General features: G+C 37.9%; 1 protein-coding gene across 3 annotated transcripts in view; it reads left to right on the forward strand.

Moving 5' to 3' along the window:
* The window catches only part of LOC136863128 (7SK snRNA methylphosphate capping enzyme), a 151014-nt gene that overhangs the window by 109762 nt on the left and 17068 nt on the right, over window positions 1-24184 (forward strand). For all 3 annotated transcript variants that reach the window (XM_067139469.2, XM_068225863.1, XM_067139470.2), the window contains 3 exons: window positions 10235-10616; window positions 10994-11212; window positions 13634-14307. In XM_067139469.2, the coding sequence (XP_066995570.2) occupies window positions 10235-10616; window positions 10994-11212; window positions 13634-14278 (1246 nt within the window). In that variant the 3' untranslated portion in view covers window positions 14279-14307. The remainder of the gene's footprint in view (window positions 1-10234; window positions 10617-10993; window positions 11213-13633; window positions 14308-24184) is intronic.

Raw genomic sequence — 24184 nt, forward strand, 5'->3', positions numbered from 1 at the left:
CCATACGATTATTATTATTATTATTATTATTATTATTATTATTATTATTATTATTATTATTATTATTATTATTATTATTATTATTATTATTATTATTATTATTATTTCCGATGAGGCCTGCTAAGGACCACGTGCCAATTTCAATTCAGTTCTTCATACTGTGTTGTTTTCTCTTCCGCTCCTTCCAATATTCTTTCATTCTTTCACTATGCTGTTTCCTTCTGTCCTCGGACCACTTCGCACCAGGCTTCTTGTTTAAGCTTCCTTGGAATCCTTCCATATTTACTACCCCCTTTCTAAAAATTTCTCTGTCCATAGTTTCTTCTTCTCTTATAGTATTTCTTTCTAAATCCTTCCTTACTTCTTGAATCCAGCTAGTTGTTGCCTTTTTGTCCCAAAGGTACTTGAAAATCCTTTTTGTTAATCTGGAATTATCCATTCTGTAAATATGTCTGAAAAATTGCAATCTCCTTTTTCTTATGGTTTCTGTTCGGTTTTCTATGTTCCTATATATTTTATTATTATTATTATTATTATTATTATTATTATTATTATTATTATTATTATTATTATTATTATTATTATTATTAGATGCTGCCGAGGAAAGATGCACTCAGTTCAGAATCTCTTTGATTCTCCATCAGGAAGTCAAAAATTTAGAAAGAAGATTTCAGTTTGTGGATAGGAACATGGCCCTGGGGTTAATTCCGCCTGTGCTAAAAATGAGTACCAGGTTAATTTCTAGGGGCAAAGGCCTAGGCAATTGAGCTCACCACTCCTCCAAGGGTCTTCTGATAGCCTGTGTGGTTGATTATTATTATTATTATTATTATTATTATTATTATTATTATTATTATTATTATTATTATTATTATTATTTCTTGTAAGTCCCTTCAATCTCTCCTTACTTCCACAACCATCCGTAACTTTGTTTCTTTCTAACCTGCACCTACTTCTTAATCTATTTTTTTAAAATATAAGATAGTGGATTTTGACCATTCTTTACCTCCTTTAAAGTTACAAGCCTGCTTTTGCACTCCTTAACCTGTTTACATTTTTACTTACCATTTTCCACCAGTCATAATTATTTCTTATAAACTCCTGCATGACTATCTTATCAGCTATAAGGTATTGCATAACAGTCTTACTTAACAACCTTCCTTTCTATCACATTTATTTTTAACTATGACTAAAACAGCTTCGTGATCAGTTATACCATCTGCCACTTCAGTTTCTCCATAGAGCTCATCTGGTTTTATGAACACCACGTATAGAATATTATTCCCTCTAGTATGTTTCAACACTTTAGATTCACCTCTCCTTTTGATTCCCATAGGGAATCTGATGGGCAAGCAGGCATCAATTTTTGGTAATGAGACAGTCTCTTAGTGCATTGGCACTGCCGGTGGCTCCAAGTAGCCTACGCAGTGGCCTCCACGGTATGCACTAGCCATGCGTCTTGGTGGGTGTGCTATGTACCAACTGATGAATCCAACATAGCACACGGGGGCGAAACGCTGGCAACCAGGAAGGAGTTAGCTGGAAAATTTATCATTTCCAATAACGGACCATTTATATTGGTATCACCTGTCCTTCCCAGATTAACTTACTTAACATCTGTTGGTTATGCTTTTTGTCATTTGTATTACCTTCCCAGTTAACATTTGGTGAATTGAGATCATACACTGCAATCATTCTCCTTTTTGTGTCGTTCCCCACATAGCCTATTATCTTATTAATTCTGCATCAGTGTTGCGCCTTCCGAGTCTGTACACCCCAAAAACATCAAGATGCCTATTCTTTAGAAATGAGTCATACACCTAGATTTTAATATTTCTTATCCTTAACATTGTGGCTTCCCCTCTCGGAGAACAATCATCAAATGAGAAATGCAACCATTCAAGCTAAGGGCGCCAATCTTTAAGTTGAGGACTTAAAGATAAAAATTTATAATCAAGCTTGAACGGACTCTTATCACAGGGGTGGGGTGATAGTGCACTAATCATTAAGCAGGAGAATTAAAAATCAAAAGGCTAATTAAGGCAAATTGATTAAAATAAACTAGAAAAATACTATTTATTATATTTAATATGAATGACGACGGTTTAACGAGAACTGAATTTAACATAGAAAATGAATTTAACAAAAAATTGAATGACTCTACTTCGCGAAAACTTGCAATATCTTTAACTCGCTTGCTCACCATGTCGTCTTGTTCTGCTGGTCCTTGGAAAGCTTCCCTCCTTGCAGCTGGAACATCACCGGTCGTCTTTGATATCTCTTCATCTGCAGCTCAGTACCATTCCTGCCTTACAAATTGCACCCACCACTAATTGGAAGATGACTTCAAAACTAACACTCCCTATTATGCTTTATCCCATAGATTGGAGATAAGCCCTATGTCACAGTTAGAAGAACCACCTTGGGTTATATGGAGAGGATACTCAATTAAGAATCCTTCCAACTTTACTGATAATGTTCTCTGAAGTTTCATTTCTATCTAGATTAAAACTATCTATTGACTTAGACTGGTTCAAACCGGTCTTGTAGCCGTGCTGTACGTACTTCCTCATGAGAGTGGCTATACACCCCTCATTCAGAATTTCTAAGTATCGAGACGCAGAATCAAGTAGAAAATCAAGTAGAAGCCTCGTAGAAGATCGTAGAATAATGTAGAGAGACTCGCAGAAGCGAATAAGACGTTGTAGAGAGACCCTCCAGGAGCTCCAACACGCCCTCTTATAACCTTCTCTCGCGCTAATTACAGGCCGCTACACGTGGTCCAATCAGATGACACTTCTCTCCCCACTCTAGATTTTAGAGTAGATGGGTCCCACACAAGATATCAACTGTTCTTCTATTCGTCCTTTCAATCAGTATCCATGGCAACATGACGCTCCTTTGAAAATATAGGCGGTGAACAGTTCGAATAATTCTGGTCGAAATACGGTAGCTTACGTTAGGACGCGTGAACACGTGCTCGCTTTTCTCAGAACTTGATGTCTAAATTTGTCCTTCCTTCCTCCTCGGTGATGTGGCAAGATAACTGAAATCTACTGCAAGTTAATTTTAACCAACTGTCGCAAGAATCTAAGTGAATATTAGGATATTCAGCCCTCGTTTACAAGTCGTAGTTACAAAGTAATGAAATGATAGTGAGCAAATGATTAAACATGAATTATAATACAATTACATACCAAAATAAATATCATGACGTTAAATTCCTGAATTAATTACACATAATAAAATTAATATAATTACACTGTAACGTCTGGAACGTTACATACGCCCCCATGAGTTCTTAACAAATATCACATGAGTTGAGAACTCACACACTTACTCCCACATTGACTTGAAATACCTCTATTACCTGCCCATAACGAGCGACAGTATTTTCATACAATTAATTATATCTCACTCTTTCCATATCTCTCTTAGACTGCTTACCATTGTGACTGTCTGTTATTTCAGTTCATCTTGAGGTTTAGATACAAAATTATGCCCAACACAAGCAACTTTCCATTTTTGTAAAAAACAAGATTACCCTAGAGAATATCACATAATATATATACAATTCAGATTACAAACTCTGCCGAGTGTCTATTTGTCCTTTTACTCCCCATCTCTCCGACATTCTCTGCTAGATAGCAGTAACACGTTCTCTTCCAATCTTTTACATTAAAAAAATGGAAAACAAATGATACAAACAATTTACACTTTTATCACTCTTTCGAATGTTTCAACCTTATCTTGAAGCATGATGCAATACACTCCACACACATACACACGTAATTTAAGCTCACGGTAAAATTATTGCAAGTTAGAAATGCACATACGGGAAAATTAATTATTTGCCGTCGTCAGCTTTAATTAGCCTTCTGTAACATCTCAGAAAACAAATATATATAAAATTTCATGGCCTCACATACGGAAAACAGATGATCTATCGTTAATGAACGAGCGTAAATCTACCGCTACACACAAAACATCTCCCTTGTTTACAAACACAACTAGGAAATACCACCACAATTGAGACGTAAACTCATCCCACTCGTAGTCTGACATAACAAGTAGCAACTTCCCCGAGTTACTGACCTATATCTCACAATCCGGTTCAGCCACCTCACACGACAGGTATCTCCTTAAACTACTAATGTTGTACGAACCATTCATTACGCTCTCGCCATCCGCTAACTTGTAAGCGCAGGGTCCTAGTTTTCTATGTACTTTATAAGGGCCTTGATATAACAGGAAAAATTTCTTAGTTACCTTATCCTCACTATTTGACAACATGGGAACTCTCACCAAAACCATCTCACCTACCTCAAAGTTATCCAGTACCTTACGTTTTTGTTGCCTTTTACGTTTATCTCCAGATTTAATCAGGTTCTCCCGTGCCAGTCGGACGTAAAATTCAGCATTACGAGGGGGTTCCTCAGGCAAACCTAACACTCTCACTACGCTCTCGCATTCAATACCCAAACGTATTGATCTATCACACTTAGGCACGACAATTAAGGGATTAACATATTGACTGTTTGATAATTCAATCACATCGTCTGCTAACATAGCTTGAATTTGATCCTCTACGGCTTTTGCATATTTGTGTGGTATCGGATATCGCGGTCCGCTGAATGGAGTCTTATCCAGCACAGAAAAAGAATGTTCATACAGATGGGTAACACCAGGTTTCTCGGAGAAAATCTCCATGTGTTCACATAACACTTCAAATAACTTGTCCTTCTGGATTTCATTTAACTCATTTCTACTTACGGCTTCTTTCAAGCCACATATTTTATCCTCATGAATCCACAACTGACACAACTTCAGGCCCTCACTAGCCTCTTCATTTACTTTAGAAACCTCTTTCATTCTCCACACTGTACTAACTTCCGTTTTCCTCTGAATTTCCTCCTCAAACTTGACCTTAATATCCTCATTATTCCACCTCAAATTTAGCACTAGATCATTGTAATTTAACTGAGCCAATTTTAACGTTAACCAGTCAGATCCCAAGATAAGATCAAATATTAAATGCGGAATTACCAAACATATCTGAACGCTAATAAAATTATTAATACAGATCGGGACAGCTACTTGTTTACAAATTTGCTTAGACCTCTTTCCAACAGCCGTAATGATGAAAGTAGACTTAACAGGCATTTCCTCCAACTGAATACCCTGTTTCACTAATGACTCATACCACTGAGAACTAATACATGATATTTGGCTACCAGAATCAATCAAAACTTTAACCCACGCCCCCCCAGACTTTCAATTTAACAACGGGATTGACTACTTTATTACTTGCATCTTCATTATTCTGCTCGGGTTCATACAACAAATCGTCCCTAACATCTAGGTCATATGGTAACACTTTCATGGCAAGACACTTCGCTACCTTCTTACTAGGCTGGAATTCTGACCTAACATTACAGCCTCTCGTTAGTTTAAAGGTTCCCTTTGTGTATTGACGTTGGACTCATTAGTACATTGCTCTGGCCTCCGTTGGGAATTTCCTGTCCTATATTCAGCTGCTCCTCTCCTGCTGTTCTGCTGAGGTCTGAACTGATTGCGAGCTTCGTGATTCTGTGTACTACCGTTATGTCTCATTCCGTTGTGATGACTAAAGTTCTGAATATTCTCCGTTCTACTTCTAAGGTTACCTAACGCATCAAAACTGCCTAGTAGGTTCTCCATCTCCTGAATAGTTCCAACTTTTTGCATACAGGCCGCTTCTCTCACCCTGTCCGGAAAATGTCTTAAAAGTAGTCTTACTACATCAGACCCCTCGGTTATACCATCTAAGTTCTGACAAATCATGACATGTGCCAGGAAGTACTCGGTCATAGTAACTCCTTCATGCTGTTTGTACCTCCCAAATACCACCCTTTCTCTCTCCCTAGCTTGTATCGCTTCATTCCAGAATTTCTCTCTAAATTTATTTCTGAATTCTTTCAGGTTCGTCATCGTCTGCCTATATACCATGAACCAAGATCGAGTTTCTCCTACAAAAGCATGGTCAATATTTTCCATAACGTCTTCCCAGTCCATAGACCCTTCCTCTAGACGCTTTTCAAACCGTTTCTCTATCATCTTAAGGAAATCTAGCGGGTTCGTTTGTTTCCCATTAAATTTAGGTAGTTCAATTTCCCTAATGTAGCTATTTCCTAGACATTGCCTTCCCGTGAAAACCTGTTTATCCTTTGCCACCTGTTTTAACTGATTTTCTGCTCTCTCCATCCGGCATTCTACCTCTTTGTCTCTCCTATCAATTTCGCTCTCCAAATGAACCTGCTTCTCTTTTAATGTCCTAATTTCAATCTTATTCTCTTCAGCTATCGCAAACCTTTCTTCACTTGCCCGGGTCTCATCTTCTATTCTAAGCTTTACCGTGTCAATCTCTTGTTGGACGTGGTCTTTAAATACCCGTATTTCCCCTCTTTGAGTCTCAACTCTCTTATCAATACTAGTGACCTGCCTCATTACTTCCTCCCTAGTAGAGTTGTTTTCCTTCCCCATTAATTCCAGGAATTCACTTCTCTGTTCCGCAAACTTTTCTTCTACCTTTTTCCCTTGCCGTACATATTCACTTTCCTGGTCCTCTAATCGCTTATTAAAATGTTCATTTTTTACCACCAGATCGCGTAACTGCCTACTGTGTTCGTCCATTCTCCGATTCGCTTCCTCCTTATTTTCCCTCATCTCCCTACTTAATTCAGCTTTAGTTTGCTCTAACTGTTCTTTAAGTTCATATTTGATATTCTCAATTTTAGTGTTAGTTTGTTCTACATCTGTTTTAATTTGTTCCAATTCATTTTTAAGCTCAGATTTAGTTTGTTCCAATTCATTTTTTATTTCAGTTTTACTGTCCTCTATCTTACTTAACATTAACTGCATCATTCCCATTAACTGATCATTATTATTACTTTCATTGTTAGTGTTGACTTCCGCTTCGCCCCCCATCCTACTATCATCTGACTCCATACTGACTTCTTTCTGTTTGCCTTCACTCTCCATACTACTTACACTTCTATCTTCAATTTCCTCTACAATACTACACAACTCTTCCTCTGAACTCAATACGTTATTGCCTTTTATCGCCCGTCCACTGCGCAACATCCTCTCCTCTTTCGTCTGATCAGCCATGGCCCTTCCTACAATCAAACACTCTTAATGAAACGTGGATATCCAAATTTTGCCCATAATACGAATTCTGATATTGTTACTGTTATTAACTGCTCCGTACTTAATGATTTTCTCGCCACACGTTGGAGCGGCATTTATGTGGCTTCCCCTCTCGGAGAACAATCATCAAATGAGAAATGCAACCATTCAAGCTAAGGGCGCCAATCTTTAAGTTGAGGACTTAAAGATAAAAATTTATAATCAAGCTTGAACGGACTCTTATCACAGGGGTGGGGTGATAGTGCACTAATCATTAAGCAGGAGAATTAAAAATCAAAAGGCTAATTAAGGCAAATTGATTAAAATAAACTAGAAAAATACTATTTATTATATTTAATATGAATGACGACGGTTTAACGAGAACTGAATTTAACATAGAAAATGAATTTAACAAAAAATTGAATGACTCTACTTCGCGAAAACTTGCAATATCTTTAACTCGCTTGCTCACCATGTCGTCTTGTTCTGCTGGTCCTTGGAAAGCTTCCCTCCTTGCAGCTGGAACATCACCGGTCGTCTTTGATATCTCTTCATCTGCAGCTCAGTACCATTCCTGCCTTACAAATTGCACCCACCACTAATTGGAAGATGACTTCAAAACTAACACTCCCTATTATGCTTTATCCCATAGATTGGAGATAAGCCCTATGTCACAGTTAGAAGAACCACCTTGGGTTATATGGAGAGGATACTCAATTAAGAATCCTTCCAACTTTACTGATAATGTTCTCTGAAGTTTCATTTCTATCTAGATTAAAACTATCTATTGACTTAGACTGGTTCAAACCGGTCTTGTAGCCGTGCTGTACGTACTTCCTCATGAGAGTGGCTATACACCCCTCATTCAGAATTTCTAAGTATCGAGACGCAGAATCAAGTAGAAAATCAAGTAGAAGCCTCGTAGAAGATCGTAGAATAATGTAGAGAGACTCGCAGAAGCGAATAAGACGTTGTAGAGAGACCCTCCAGGAGCTCCAACACGCCCTCTTATAACCTTCTCTCGCGCTAATTACAGGCCGCTACACGTGGTCCAATCAGATGACACTTCTCTCCCCACTCTAGATTTTAGAGTAGATGGGTCCCACACAAGATATCAACTGTTCTTCTATTCGTCCTTTCAATCAGTATCCATGGCAACATGACGCTCCTTTGAAAATATAGGCGGTGAACAGTTCGAATAATTCTGGTCGAAATACGGTAGCTTACGTTAGGACGCGTGAACACGTGCTCGCTTTTCTCAGAACTTGATGTCTAAATTTGTCCTTCCTTCCTCCTCGGTGATGTGGCAAGATAACTGAAATCTACTGCAAGTTAATTTTAACCAACTGTCGCAAGAATCTAAGTGAATATTAGGATATTCAGCCCTCGTTTACAAGTCGTAGTTACAAAGTAATGAAATGATAGTGAGCAAATGATTAAACATGAATTATAATACAATTACATACCAAAATAAATATCATGACGTTAAATTCCTGAATTAATTACACATAATAAAATTAATATAATTACACTGTAACGTCTGGAACGTTACAACATTGTCATAGCTTACAAATTCTTCTTTCACCCTTATGAGTACTCCCTTTCCTTTTGATTCTATTGTCTCCACGATAAACACTCCATTTCTGGGAGAAAGTTTCGGCATCCATAATATCACTTCTCAGGCATGATTCAACTCGTATTACAATATCTGGTATGTATATTTAATGGTTGTAGCAGAGACATGGTATTTACTCATAATGATGGGTTTTGTCGATGTAGTTTTTACCACAGTAAAATTCCATTTCAGGTACTCTAGATTCAACTATTGAAAGTCCTCTTCAGCTTTCTGTAGTGTAACTCGTGTTGTTCATGTCTTAACGTTCACACTACAGAAGGCTGAAGATGACTTTCAATTAAGTTGAAACTTGAGTACCTGAAATGGAATAATTTGTGGTAAAAACTACATCAAAAAGCCATCATTATAATTATGTATTAAATTAATTTTATGCCTTTCGTTACAGTACTTCTACAGTTTATAGCATTCTTACTCTACTTCCAGATACCTGTACCCCCATCACCACTCCCTAGTCCACCCTGTTTCCCTTGAATGTACCTCTTTGTAAACCATCTAAACAAACCCCCAACTTATACGTACCACTGCAGTTTGAGTGAAGGCCATACGAGTGCAGATCCCTATCTCCTACGCACCCATTAGGATGTATAAATTTCATTCCCAATTTCCCACATATCCACTCATTAGTCTTGTTTAAATCCCTGATCAGCCTCCAGTCAGTGACCATCCAATACAGTATCCCACTGATAACAATCTCCCCCCTTTTAACTTCTTCTGCTGTGATAAACAGATCCCACACATCCTCAAGGATGTTGGTTCCTATTTCTGCTTGCCTTACATTATTGTTATCAACTTGAAAAACTACCACCTTCTCCTTAACCTCCTCCTTCCCTTCTACTTCCCTCAGTATCAACCTGAACCTAATTCCTGGATAGCACTCTACCATAATACCCTTTCCTCCACACCCTTTCCCCATGTGCGTAAGGATAGCCTCCTTTGACTAGAGCCTCAAACCCACCCACCTCCTTAGATCTCCTCCCTTCCTGATCTCGCTCATTTCCCCTGCCAACTACAGAACCTACTTCCTCTTCTATTTTTCTCCCTTTCATAACCCTGAGCCGCCTCCGTCTTCCTATTTTCTTTCGCAGCTGATCATAAATTGCCAGTTTTATTTTGCTGGTACGAATAAAACCTGAATCTTGTGTAATCATTTAATGTTTTCCTAACCTTTGTAATAACATAAGGCATAAAGTTCAGCAATAAACAATATCCCTTTAGGTACATTTTTCATAACAGCTTTAACATAGCATTCTTTGAATCACAGAAATACCTATATGTTATTGAACACGTATATCAACCAAAAATAAAAGCAAACCAGTAGATATTATGCACTCTGAAAGACTTTATGGGTTTGTATAGGGAATAATGATTTACTTGGAGGTAAAAAAAAATATTTGTTATATGAACTATATATTTTTTCCCCTTTTATTGCAGGTATTATGGCTACAGGAATCCTCTTCATGAACTTGATCTTCGATTGAAGTGCTTTGCTGACAGAAAGGAGATATTTCAAGACAAAGATGTATTGGATATTGGCTGTAACATTGGTCATGTTACTTTGACTGTTGCGCGTGATTTTGATGCAAAAAGTGTTATTGGTCTCGATATTGACCGTTACTTAATTGACATAGCTCGCAAAAATGTAAGACACTACGTGAACTTTTCCGATTCTCCCCCAAGTGAAAGTGGTTGTCCTACAAGGTTCTTCCCTATATCGATGCCAATCCTGTATGGAGATGTTGACATTCGTGGCTTCAATTTCGGTGAAAGTCCATCTGTGCGGAAGAAGTTTCCATATAATGTCACGTTCTTGCAGGTAATCTTGACAATATTTATAATCATACATTCTTCTTTCTTTGGAAGATAGTCAACACAGTTTAAGATGAAAATTAATCACAGAGTTACCATTCTTTCCCTCTGTTATTGTGGCCATGATATATATATCGTCGTATATACATGTACCCCATTAAGATTCAAATTGGTGTCATAATCATAATAATATAATTAATATGATGAAACTTTCTTTTTATTAAGCAGACTCCTAGAATGGATATTATTTTGGAATATAAATGCCTACTTAAAACAGGCTCAACTGAAATTTAAATATATTGATCATATTTATTCTTCTTGTTTAACGTATTCACCTTGATACATATATGTAGTTCCTGTGATTTTCAAGTTTCTCCTTTCCAGGGAAATTATGTTTTGGAGGCTGATAGTTTGCTGACAACAGAGCAACCACAATTTGATGTCATTTTATGCCTTAGCGTTACAAAATGGATTCATCTCAATTGGGGTGATGCAGGCCTTAAAAGAGCATTTAAACGCATGTTTGCCCAGCTTCGAGCAGGAGGCAAATTGATTTTAGAAGTTCAAGCCTGGGATTCATATAAGCGCAAGAGGAAGCTCACAGTACGTAGATCCCTCTCTTTCCTTCTTTCTTTCTTTCTTTCTTTCTTTCTTTCTTTCTTTCTTTCTTTCTTTGACATACAAGGGCTGTAAATAAAGTAGTGACAACGTAGTCCAGACACTCACAGGAGATCGGGCATGTGCAAATAGGAGTGTTTAGGTGGTGCTGTTGTCGATGTTGTAATGTGCATTTGACGGGCATCCAGTTGGGAGTGTTGTTGCTGTGTGACGTTGAAGTGAAGAGTGTCAATTTCACCGCTCTAAAGCATGTTCTCAAAAGGTGATCAGCATTCATGGATTAAAATAGAGGTATCCATGGCAAAAATGCATCAGAATGTTATCGAGGATTGTGTTAAGCCTGCAGCGAGAATGCATTATCATATAGGACGGTTGCATGATTGCATGATCTGGGTTGGAATGAGGTCTTGGAACACCCTCCGTACTCATCAGACACTAGTCCTTGTGATGTCGACCTGTTTCCAAATTTGAAGGAACACCTCCGAGGCTGCCGATTTCCTGATGTATCTGTACTCCGCCCAGTACGGCGCTCCATCGCGGTCATCAACAGAGAACGCCTTGCCAACTGTCCTCAACGGCTTTCCAACATTTGGCAAAAGGTAATAGACGTTGCGGGTGACTACATTGAAGGAATGTAATGCAATTGTACTTGTTAGTTCATTAAATATTGCGTTCTATCAATATTGCCACTACTTTATTTACAGCCCTTGTATATTTGAATATATTTGAATATTATAATACCCTACTGTGAATTACAGTAAAACCTGTCTTTTAACAGATACCTCTCACTGGTGGACTCCCCTCCTTAGGGGACAGTTTTCTAGGTCCAAAATAGAATCCTATGTTGTGTATGAGCAAATTTCCCCTCTTATACGGACACCTTCTATCTCAGACATGGATGCTCTATAACCACTAGAAATTCTAATGAAACGTCTCCTAAATGGACAGTGGTTTCTGAATAAGTTTGTGTGTGTACTGATTTTGTATAAAAAGACTCTACTAGTACAGTATTCACTTACTTTTCTTCACAGACGATACTTCCAAGAATTGCAACCACAAACATTCTTGAAAGATATCTCTAAGCTATGCTCTCACCCCCTGTAGTTCTGTTATCTGAAATACTAAACAGTGCTGGAATTCATACTTTCACTCTCAGGTTGCTATTAAATTGACTCTTAATCTTTTAATGTGTTCAGATAGTCTGTTATGGAGAGGTTTTACTCTGTTTTAACATGGCTCTGAGGAAACAAAGCAGGGGAAAAATAAAGGTAGATGTAGAAGAGAAATGTGGTGTGCGTAAACTGTCCAAAGTATTTAAGATTGTAGAGAGAGAGGCAGCAGAAATTTTGAAAAACCAAGAGGAACAAATGTAAGAATGGCATTTAAATGGCAGTGAACAGCAGATGAAACAGTTTCAAAGTGATAGTAGAACTCTTGTTGATAAGGCAAAGCTAGGGTGATTCGGTGAAGTAAGAAGTCAGTATGTCCCTGTGTCAGGACCATTGATACAAGCAAAATCATTGTAATTCGCGACAGAATTAGATACTAGAAGTTTCAAAGTCTCAAATGGTTGACTAGAGAGATTCAGAAAGAGAATTTGTCATGGGATTATAGAACATTGAAGAAATGTAGTACAGTATACTGTAAATTAGGTACTATTATTTCGAAAGAGTTTTTGTCACATACAGTACATGGGTTATTGTGTTCCTGTTTATTTAAATGGTGCCCCTTTCATACCCTCTCTTGAGCGGATGCCTGTGTATAACGGATATTTTTATCGATACCGGAGGTGTCCGTTATGGAGAGGTTTTACTGTGGTTATAGAGAGAGAGAAAAGTGATTAATAAAATCAAGTATAGAAAGGCAGAAGGATAGGAACATAAACTAAAATTAACTTTTGGATTTACTTGATAGATCTTCAGTCTTGATGTGGTAAGAGCAGGATAAGAAGAAAGCTTGGTTAAACACAGGTAGGAAGAAGAGACAAACATAAAAGCATAAAGGTGGTAGAAGGTAGGCACGTATGCAGTCAGGGAGAAGATGTGATTACTTAGGCTGTGGCAATTAATATCTCAGAGTATTGCATACCTACTTATAATAATCATCTTCCGATAAATTCTGTCTCGTATTGACCAAGTTAGGAGTGATATGCTGAATTGTGTCATCTGACGTACCACAATTCAATGATATCCCCCACTTAGATAACCTAAAACCTCACATATCTTGTATCTCAAGTTGAATAATACAATATGTAAGGACTTATTTTAAAAATTATATTATGAGAAACTGCTAGTAAATGAGCTCATAGTTAATTTCATGGAATATTTTCTGTAGTTTACCGAGCCAGTGTGTTGTACTTGTGATATGAAACATAATTATCAAGCAGTATTAATTCTTTATTTCCAGGAGACTATCTTCAAAAACTACAGCAATATAAAATTTCTACCACACACATTCACTCAGTACCTGTTGTCATCGGAAGTAGGTTTCAGTAAATGTGAAGTAATTGGCACACCTTATCATCAGTCTAGAGGTTTCCAGCGACCAATCCAGATGTTCACAAAAGGTGGTCTCTCCTCCTCACGTTCAGCACCTAGTGCCACTAACACGCCTTCGTACTGTATCCCAGCAAATAAGGAGATAAGACAGGGTCCTGTGTACACTGCTGTGCTTGGCTCAATAAGAGAAACTGAGGACGATAGTGCTAGTACACCGGATAGAATTGAACCTGAAGTATCTGGTAAAGTGGAAATTAGAAATGATAATACTGATGTGGTAGTGGATGTACAGGAATCTCCTAATAGTGCAAGTGAAATAAGGAATAATGACGTTTACAGTACCACTGGATCTTCAAGTTCTGCTTGTGCTGATGGTGGGGAAAGAGGTGATTTATCGCCTGGCACGTCTAATATTTCTTCTGTTGCCATGGGTGAAAGGAGAACTGAAGCTGGTGATTTGTCTTCAAGCCCTTCTTCTAGTTTGACTTCTGTTAATCTTGATGTAAGAAAAGGTGGTGATGATTGTTCTGTTGAGGTGGATAGTAGTAGGTGACTCATCTCTCCTGCTGGTCAGTGCCACAGGTAAGACTCATTGGATTTCATATTTTGAGTATAATAGTAGGGCTACCATGCATCCTCATTTATCCCAGACTGTTAAAAGATTTTACATTTTGTCTGGGGGTCCGGGCACAGATGAAAATATTTGTGTGTCCTCAGTTTTCGTTGTGAAACTGTTCTTAAAAACTTATATTTGTATGTTCTGTATCATTTTATTAACTGGTTATTTCCAAGTGAAATTCTTGGACTTTGGACATCCCTTGTCAGATACATTATGCGTAGCACCAGTATTGTCCACATCATGGTTACGTGTGTCATGCATGTAACATAAATATGATTCTTCCCGATGCTTTTATTTCGTCACTTCAGTCTGATGCAGTTTTACTTGTGAGTACCATACTTGCGTAATTGTAGTGTGTAAAACTGTAGTTCTTGCAAAAGAAAGTTTTTGTGTAGTCAAGACTTGCAGGAACAATTTCTGTATTTGGTAACTGTGAGGGGAACAGATAAATTGAGATGTCTAAAGTGCCAAGGAGAATTTTCATTGCCACATAAAGGATGTAGAAATATTGAGGAGCGTTTTAATTCAAAAAGAAAAACATTATGTTTGTGAATCTAAAGCGTTACTTGTATTATTATTTTTAAATGAACTGAAAGGTTATTAAATTTATGCGTTGTTAACTGTACTTTAAAATTAATTAAAAAGTTTTTGAGCAAAGTTGACATTGGCTAGAACAAAAAACAAAACCACTGATGTGAATGTTATTGATCCTTTCACAATTCAGATAACAAATAAGCAGATTTCTGGGTAGTAGTAGTCATCATGACAATGTTGACGCCACACCATCGTCCCACTCACTCTACTGTTCTCTGCTGAGCACATGGTTGGCCGATGGTTTTGTATTACTGCCAATGTTGTGAAAGTATAGTGCATGAACATTACTATGAGTCATGATGCTTCCAGGGAAGCAATAGCCACCTCCTCACCCCCACCCTCCCCTCTACTGACCCCTGTGGTTTCTCGAAGTTACTGGTTTGATTCTGGTTTACCAGAAATTACAGTTTCTGATTGGGTTAAGAGTTTGGTTAGGTAACACAGCAACCTTAATACTAATTACTGCCAGTGTCAGAATTAGTGATAGGGATGTTTATGTTACTGTTTGTGACAAAATTACTAGTGGTGAGGGGTAGGATTCTGGTTTACTGGAAGGCACTGTTAGTGACGACGGGGTTAGGTTAGAGTTTAATTATGCAACCTTAATACTGTACCGATTACTATCAGTTTCAAGATTAGGTCCTGTCAGATAAAAGTGCTGTGTGCAATGAAAAACATGGAACGACATTCTTGTCCACTATCACAGTATCGATCAAATTATCTTCTACAGCCAACTCTGAGGGAAGGATACTTTCACCAGTCTTCTTATACTACCTGATGATTCTGAAATCTATATCCCGAGGTAGAGCAACTCTCTTTTCAGAACACCCAGGAAAATCGTACTAAATTCATGCATACATCAACAGACCATAGGAGTGACGTTATTACACCATCCAAAACAGGGACTAGCTGGATAAGGAATGGCATTTTGAGCATTGCTTATGCCTCGCTCACTTTCATATCATCATGGCCATGCATGAGACTGAGACAGGTCAGTGTTAGTAACATTTGATTTAGTCCATACCAGGTCTCGCCAACAAAGGCGTAAATAAAGTTAAAGGATACCGATATCCTGTTTCCCCAGGAGGTGACTAAGAGAAAGATATCTTAACAACTCTGAACCTAGTATGGAAGAAAGCCTACACTTAAGGGCCTGGCTTCCAGTACATTAAAAAAAAAAAAAAAAAGAAAAAAAAAAAAGAAGAAGCTACTAGATACAAGCCCAATACATTATAACATGAACACACTCTACTACACATGAGAGATTGATTCTGCAGGAGCATCAGACTCCGTAGAAGAGGTTGGCTGTATTGTAAATGAAACGTAGGAACTCCTAAAATATAGCGCCAATGGTCTATGACCTGATGGATGAACCTGGAGTGGTAATCACTGATATGATTTTCGTCAAAACATTTGTCTAGTTGCATCACTTAGTGGAATTAATCCAAGAAAACCATCATTTACTTCACTACTCTCATCCAGCACATGTACTGCCATATGCAAATTTTTTTTTCTTTCATGCACCTCTTGTCTGTAGATTCATCTACAATTAGACTTAATTTACTTAAAAGAACTTCAGTTATACAGTTTACTTTCCTTCCCTGAAACCTGATTTATAATTGCAGTAAGTTTTGCTTTTACTGAGTGAGTTGGCCATGTGGTTAGGGATGCACAGCCGTGAGCTTGCATTCGGGAGATAGTGAGATCGAACCCCGCTGTCGAAAACCCTTAAAATGGTTTTCTGTGGTTTCCCATTTTCACACCAGGCAAATGCTGGGGCTGTACCTTAATTGAGGCCCTTTCCTATCCCATTGTCACTATAAGACCTATCTGAGTCGGTGCAACGTGAATCCATTTGTAAAAAAAAAAAAGTTTGTGTTCTTCCACAATGAATGTCTTACGTAAACTTTTAATAGGGACTTATTTCCCGAAACTCCTGTGAGTTATTCTATTACTCGAATTGGTAGATCTTGTTCTGCCGCAAAACTAGCAAGGCGAATTTCACCAGCCTTAACTGATTTATTTTTTGTTTTACCACTAATGAATGATATATCACTATGTTTTACTTATTTCTGAACACTGGCACATCTGTGCATTTGTTTCAACTAGAATATTTCAGCATGTCAGTTTTACCAGATGTTATTTTCTACCGTGATCACAGGCACTATGGAATGTATAAAATGGACCCTATTGCTTTTTTTTTTTATCCATCCACGAAAGGTTACATGTTTTTCCCATTTTGGATTATATTTACAACTCTATTTCAGTTTTGTCTTTGTTGATTTTGAGATAGATGTAGAGTCTGAACTCTAACTAGAATTCAGACTTCTAAAAAATTGCCAGTTAACTATTATGATCTTTGACACAGTTTAATACCCAATTAGAACTGGTCTGAACAACAACAACAACCGACTCTACTCGCTCATCATCCTGATCTGATTCTAAATGTAGGGCGAGGATTTCTCATTGAATGATGCCATCAGGCGTGAGTTTAGAGTTCAGCAGGAGGGGAGACCTTACGTAATCGAAGCCTACAGTGAATGCGTAAAAGTACTTAATGTGTTATGTTATTCTCAATTCAAAATCACAGGCACTACAGAATGCATAACCTGGACCCCCCCCTTGCTCTTTTTTTTTCTGATCCACTCATGAAAAGTTCTGTCTTTTTCCCACATTCGTTGACTTGGCAATACTGCCCCTCTCCCAATAACATGGCTACATGGGTCAGAAAGAGATTGGATTTAGAACTGCCTAAAATATTGCATGATTCAGTCTTTGTAAATGTACTATTTAATAGGTGGAATCACAATGCAAAGAGAAGCTTTATAAAAAACATGGTTTCTACAAGTAACGTACATCATGAATTTGAGTGGTTGGTCATGAAAGTAATGAAAAAATCATGAAATTGTGTTTCAGGTCATGATTTTTTAAATCCTAGACGAGAGCTTACGATTGTTGACTTTGAGTTTTTTTAAATAAGAGGTTCACGTACATGTAATTTCTGCAGGATGGGATTTTTTAAATTTAATTTTCAAACCTGTGTCTATTCTTATGGTGTGTTCTGAAAAAAGACTTTGTTTTATTGCTTGGAAAAGTCTGAAATAATGGAAAGGGGGCAGGGGGTCTTAAGCCTTGGATTGTGAGCCTTGAGTGGGTAATCACTGTGCCACTTGTACCTCTAATAAATTGTCAATTGTACAGAAATTTAGAAAGGTCATGAAAAAGTGTTGTGAATTTAGTTTCTTTGAATTCTATAGATACACTGAAAGGGAAAAAAAATTGAGGCATTGTCTCTTGAGTTTAAAGATAATTTATTTAGAGACAGTAGGGTATATTCAATCTGTGCCAAATATAGGTAGCAGCTATTTGGAGGTTTTTAGCACTGCAGCACATTTGCACTGGCAGACACCAGGCTTAGAAAAATTCATTAAAACCCAACAAATTCTAGATTACATCTCCATAACTATTTTTAAGTAGGACAGCAGTATCATGTAATTCATGTGCTATCAGGAATAGATTCCATTTCCTATTTTATTGCATATAGAAGAGATCTTGTAAATTCTTAGTGCACATCTTGAATTTTGTCAAAGGTTTTGTAAGATTGGATGTTGCCTTACCGTTGAATATAACTGAACTTTGTTCCATGTATTATCCTTCAAGTTATTGATGATTAATAACTGATTTTAATCCAATGCATTAGGCTCCAGCATTTCACATTACCACTCTCCTCCTCACCTAGTCGCACGAAACAACGGTTCTTACTCCTCAAAACAAATTGAGCTTATGAGCTTGAAGAATTTGAATGCCTATATGATATACTGGGTGGTTCACCAGCCCCTTATTTTTTCAGAGATAGGCAAACCAAATAACACGTATAATCTAAAGATCCTTATAATTTAGTTTTACGAACATGAAATAACTTGAAATTTCTCCTTATGGTCAGTAAGGCTCTCCCCTACCTGTGTGTCATCACTATAAATTGATCTATGGACTGAGCGAAGGGAAAACTACTATGCACAATTCCATGCCAAATACTAAGAACCATTCTGCAAACATACGATTTATTGTGCCTTGAAATAACACAGGTACCCATAATATGATCAAATTAATAGGTTATACCCCATGCTCTGTAATGTAGAAAAGTTATATGAACACTGTAAAACATCATTGAAGAATTTTACTTGGAAATTAACTTTCAAGGTGGAACAGCCATACTAGAGAACTAAACCTCTAGCAAGCATTATGTATGTTGACTTCTTGGCTGAATCAGTTTAGGGCTGGAGAACAAGGTGTGTGAGTATTGGCAGCATAGTGGTTTAAATCCAGTACGTGGGAAACTTCTTGAATGACAGAGATGCTCCATTTTAGCAAGGATACAATAATAATCATTTTTGTTTTTTGCTCTTGGTTTTAAGCGGTTGCGCTCTGATTTGGCATCTTTGCCCTAAGAGTGGGAGAAGGATTGTGAAGGAAATCGGCCTTGGTCTTTTATTAAGGACTGTCCCTGCATTTGCCTGGTAGTGAAAATGGGAAACCGAGGAAGACCATTTTCAGAACGGCCAGCATACGATTCGAATCCACATCCTCCCGAGTCCAACACAAAAATGATAATCCACACCTACCAGGTCACGTCACAGCACTTATTCATTTCCTCACGATATATTTCTACTGGGCGAGTTGGCCGTGCGGTTATGGGCGCGCGGCTGTGAGCTTGCATCCGAGAGATAGTAGGTTTGAATCCCACTGTCGACAGCCCTGAAGATGGTTTTCCGTGGTTTACCATTTTCACACCAGGCAAATGCTGGGGCAGTACCGTAAGGCCACGGCCGCTTCCTTCCAACTCCTAGGCCTTTCCTATCCCATCGTCGCCGTAAGACCTATCTGTTGATATAGATGTTGATTTCCATAGGGAATCTGAAATATTTGTCCCGAATGAGTAAATTTATAATACCAATATAAATGACCCTTTATAAATGAAAATAGACATTTATATTCGTATTATAAATGAAAATGGAAGATTTATAATAATCCAGTAACGGACCATTTATATTGGTATTATTAGACCTGTGTCAGTGCGATTTAAAGCCACTAGCAAAAATATATTCCTATGGAGAGTGCAGTGAACTGTTGTTAATTCATGGAGAAAGTACGGTCGAATTAACATGTAATCCATGTGCTCCGTAATGGTAAAAAGTTAAATGAACACTGTAAAGTGGTCAATGTTTTGAACACTTGTTACTCTGAATATGCAGACTACCTTACTTCCTACCTACAGACCATCACGTCATAGTCCAACCTGGTTACGTAGCATCGGAAAAAAGCGGTCCTTTTCAGGACCAAATAAAAATTCACTCTTTGAAACAGGATGATATGCGGCCATATTACAGTCATTGTAAACAACGTTACCGGGTGAGTTGACCGTGTTGTTAGGGGCGCGCAGCTGTGAGCTTGCATCCGGGAGATAGTGGGTTCGAGCCCCACTGTTGGCAGCCCTGAAGAATGTTTTTCCATGGTTTCCCATTTTTACACCAGGCAAATGCTGGGGCTGTACCTAAATTAAGACCACGGCCGCTTTCTTCCCACTTCTAGGTCTTTCCTGTCCCGTCGTCACCATAAGACCTTATTTGTGTCGTTGCGACGTAAGACAAATTGTAAAAAAAATTAAACGGCAAACCTGTGATTCTAACCTACTACCACACAGCTTGGCTGATGCAACAGCAGTGATGCGTGCTTTAGCTATTGCGAGCCTCGGTGCATTGCTAGCACATTGTAGTCTTTATAGACACTTCCTGTCCAAACGTAAGATAGTGTTATTCACAGCTGTGATCGTTTTCCACATTTATTATTGTTTTGGTAATAGGAATAACACTGCCGTTAATGATTTCTACCATATTCGTGAGCATTAAATAAACAGTATGGTTGTACTAAGCCCTTAAAGAGGTAGTTACTAATGTTTTTCAGATACTTATGATATACGCGTTAGTTGGTTTACCTACCTCCGAAAAAGTAAGGGGCTGGTGAACCACCCAGTATAATCGATTATATAATTAGCAATAATTGGAGGTCATTTTAGTATAAATATAAAAATTTCAAAAAATTTGGTACCGATTTGTGTGTGTGTGTTTTTTTAAACCAGCACTAACATGGTCAGTTTTTCCTTGTTCTTGTCGTAGGTTTCAGTGTGAGCTATTGGTAAGAAGAATTTGAATTATTCTTATGAGTATACATTTATCTCAAAAACTGAAGCGGTTATAGACTTACAGGCATGAAAACTGGTATTTGGAATCAACTTTAAAAATAATGAAACATGTATTTTTTTGTTTTTGGAAAATCCAGTTAAGGGGCTGAAATGAATTGGAAAAGCGAGTGAATTTTTAAAATTATATGTCAAAAATTAACATGTTAGAGACAAGAAACTTGGTACTTGTAAAGTCCTTTAAAAATACAGAAATTTGTACCTTTTTGTTTTTAGAGAAGGCACTTAACAGGGGGTGAAAAGAAGTGAAAAATGGTTGAATTATTTTTTATGAGTGGTGTGAAAAGGGGGGGGGGGGAAGGTGTTTGAATATCTTTGATGAGGATACTTATATCTCAAAAACTGAAGATGTTACAGTCATGAAAATTGGCATTTGGAATCTCCTTCAAAAATAAAGAAACATGTATTTTTTTGTTTTTGAAAAATCCAATGAATAGGGACTGAATGGCCGTGACAAACAGGGTGGAATTTTAAAGAAATGTATCTAGGCCTACAATATATCTCAGACACGGTGCAGACTTGAAGACTCGTACTTGGAATCTCCTGTCAAAGTAAAGAAACATAGATGATTTGTTTTTGGAAAATCCCCTAAAGGGAAACTGAAAAGGGGCATATCTACAGAACATCTCAAAAACTCAACATGTTAAGGATGTGAAAATTGGTATTTTTAATCTTTTAAAAATAGAGAGACATCTATTTTTATTTTTACTTTTTTTTTTTGGAAGAAACCACATGAGTGGGGTGGTAAAAAGCACCGAAAAGGGGGTTGAATTTTTTTATTAGGATAGTGATATCTGAAAAACTGAAGTTGTTACAGACGTGAAAATTTGTTTTTGGAGATTTACATCTTTACATAAAATAACATGTCCTGACTGACTGATTGACTGACTAGTTCATCATTGCCGAGCCAAAACTACTGAACGTAAAGAAATGATTTTTTGAGGATACATTTATATTACAATGTGGGTGCTCACTAATGGAGGATTTTTGGATATTCCGTCGTTAAGGGGGTGAACAGGGCGGTGAATTTTTAAAACGAGTGTATCCATATCTCAGAAACTTAAAAGTTTAAAGACGTGAAAATTGGTATTTGGAATCTTCTTTAAAAATAAGGAAACAGATATTTTTTGTTTTCAGTAAATCCTCTTAAGGGTGTGAGAAAAGGTGAAAAATACCTTTATCTCAAAAACTGAAGATGTTACAGCCTTGAAAATTGGTAATTGAAATCTTCTTTTAAAATAAAGAAATATGTATTTTTTTGTTTTTAGAAAATCTTAAGAGGGAGTAAACAGGAGTCAAGAATGGGGTGAATTCTTAAAATGAGTATATCTACAATATACAGTAGAAGTCCGTTATAGCGAGAAAATATAATGACGAAAAATGTACTCGCTATAGCGGATTGTCGTTATATGCGAATTTTTGTAAAAGTCGGCGAAAACCCCATATACATTAAATTCAGTATTGCGCCCTGGTGGGGGTGTGATAAGCGTCATGCAATTGTAATTATTTATGGAGGAATACATATTTAATGTTCAGAAGCGAGAAGATCTTACTGTACATACAGTAAGAGCAGGCCAGGCCGAGATGGTATGGTGAAACATGCACAGACTATTGTCTCCGCTGAGATTAACAAACACAATGAACGGCAGAATTAGAATTCTCAGAAATTGTGATGAAGGGGGAAGAGAAAGGCACGAGTTGTTGACAAGTTGCGGAAAGTTTTCATAGCCCCGAGCAGAATAGGTAGTGGCGACAGCGCAGAGAGCTGGGTGCAAATTTCTGAGAAATGACGTAGGGGTATCTCCATGTACTAGCGGGAGTTGAACGCAGGGTTGGCACTGGAAGAAAAAAATATGAGCCTTCCCGGTTACGTGGTTTAGGTGGACCAATGGAAAAATTCACTTGACCAAAGCAAGGCGACAACTTCGTATTGTAAGAAGCACTAGCGAGGCTAACTCCGTGGATTAAACTGATAGAAGGGAGTGAGTTATCAGTTCAGAATAAGGTGGAATTTAGGAGCCTTACTATATTATTTTTTTTTTTTTTTTTTTTTTTTGCTAGGGGCTTTACGTCGCACCGACACAGATAGGTCTTATGGCGACGATGGGATAGGAAAGGCCTAGGAGTTGGAAGGAAGCGGCCGTGGCCTTAATTAAGGTACAGCCCCAGCATTTGCCTGGTGTGAAAATGGGAAACCACGGAAAACCATCTTCAGGGCTGCCGATAGTGGGATTCGAACCTACTATCTCCCGGATGCAAGCTCACAGCCACGCGCCTCTACGCGCACGGCCAACTCGCCCGGTTTACTATATTATAAAACGTATAAAAAGTTAATAATTGCGGGAGATTGCATGGTGTAATTCTGAGAATTCATGAATGCTATCCGATGATTGGCTGGAGGCAAAGGACGCCACAATAGAGCGCGATATCCCAGGCCGGGATACGGCAGCTAAATTCGCAAATATATCCATTACCAGCGAACGATAATAGTTGAGAATTGGTATAGAGCATTTGAGAACATAATTACATCATTGGATCATATATAAAAGCCACGGGCTAAACCGCAAAGTGTCGTATGAAGATATCGGGACTGCGCGTCCTAAGATAACCTCCCTTGAACTCGGAAGAGAGGGGATACGATTATAAATATGAGGTCGTGGACAAGGACTGACAACTACTTTTGACAAAGCGTTCGAGCGGATACCACGCCTGGGGTGCGTGACAACTTCTGATATTTTGTTCGAGCCGTAATTACGCCAGGGGTGCGTGTGTGTACTTACTCGTGGAGTAGGGTTCGAAGTATTATATTGTTACATAGTACAGTGATCCATGACGTGATGTAGCTCATATTACAGTCTTGAGCAGTATACTAATATGAAGTGTTTCAAATAGACAGGACTCAGTAAAGCATAACTTCCGGAGCGTGAGATTCTACCAACAGATTAGGAAGTGCGTTACGTGAGAAAGTTCACGAGTATTTGTCACCTAGT

This window comes from Anabrus simplex, chromosome 2 (assembly GCF_040414725.1).
Source record: "Anabrus simplex isolate iqAnaSimp1 chromosome 2, ASM4041472v1, whole genome shotgun sequence".
Taxonomy (NCBI): domain Eukaryota; kingdom Metazoa; phylum Arthropoda; class Insecta; order Orthoptera; family Tettigoniidae; genus Anabrus; species Anabrus simplex.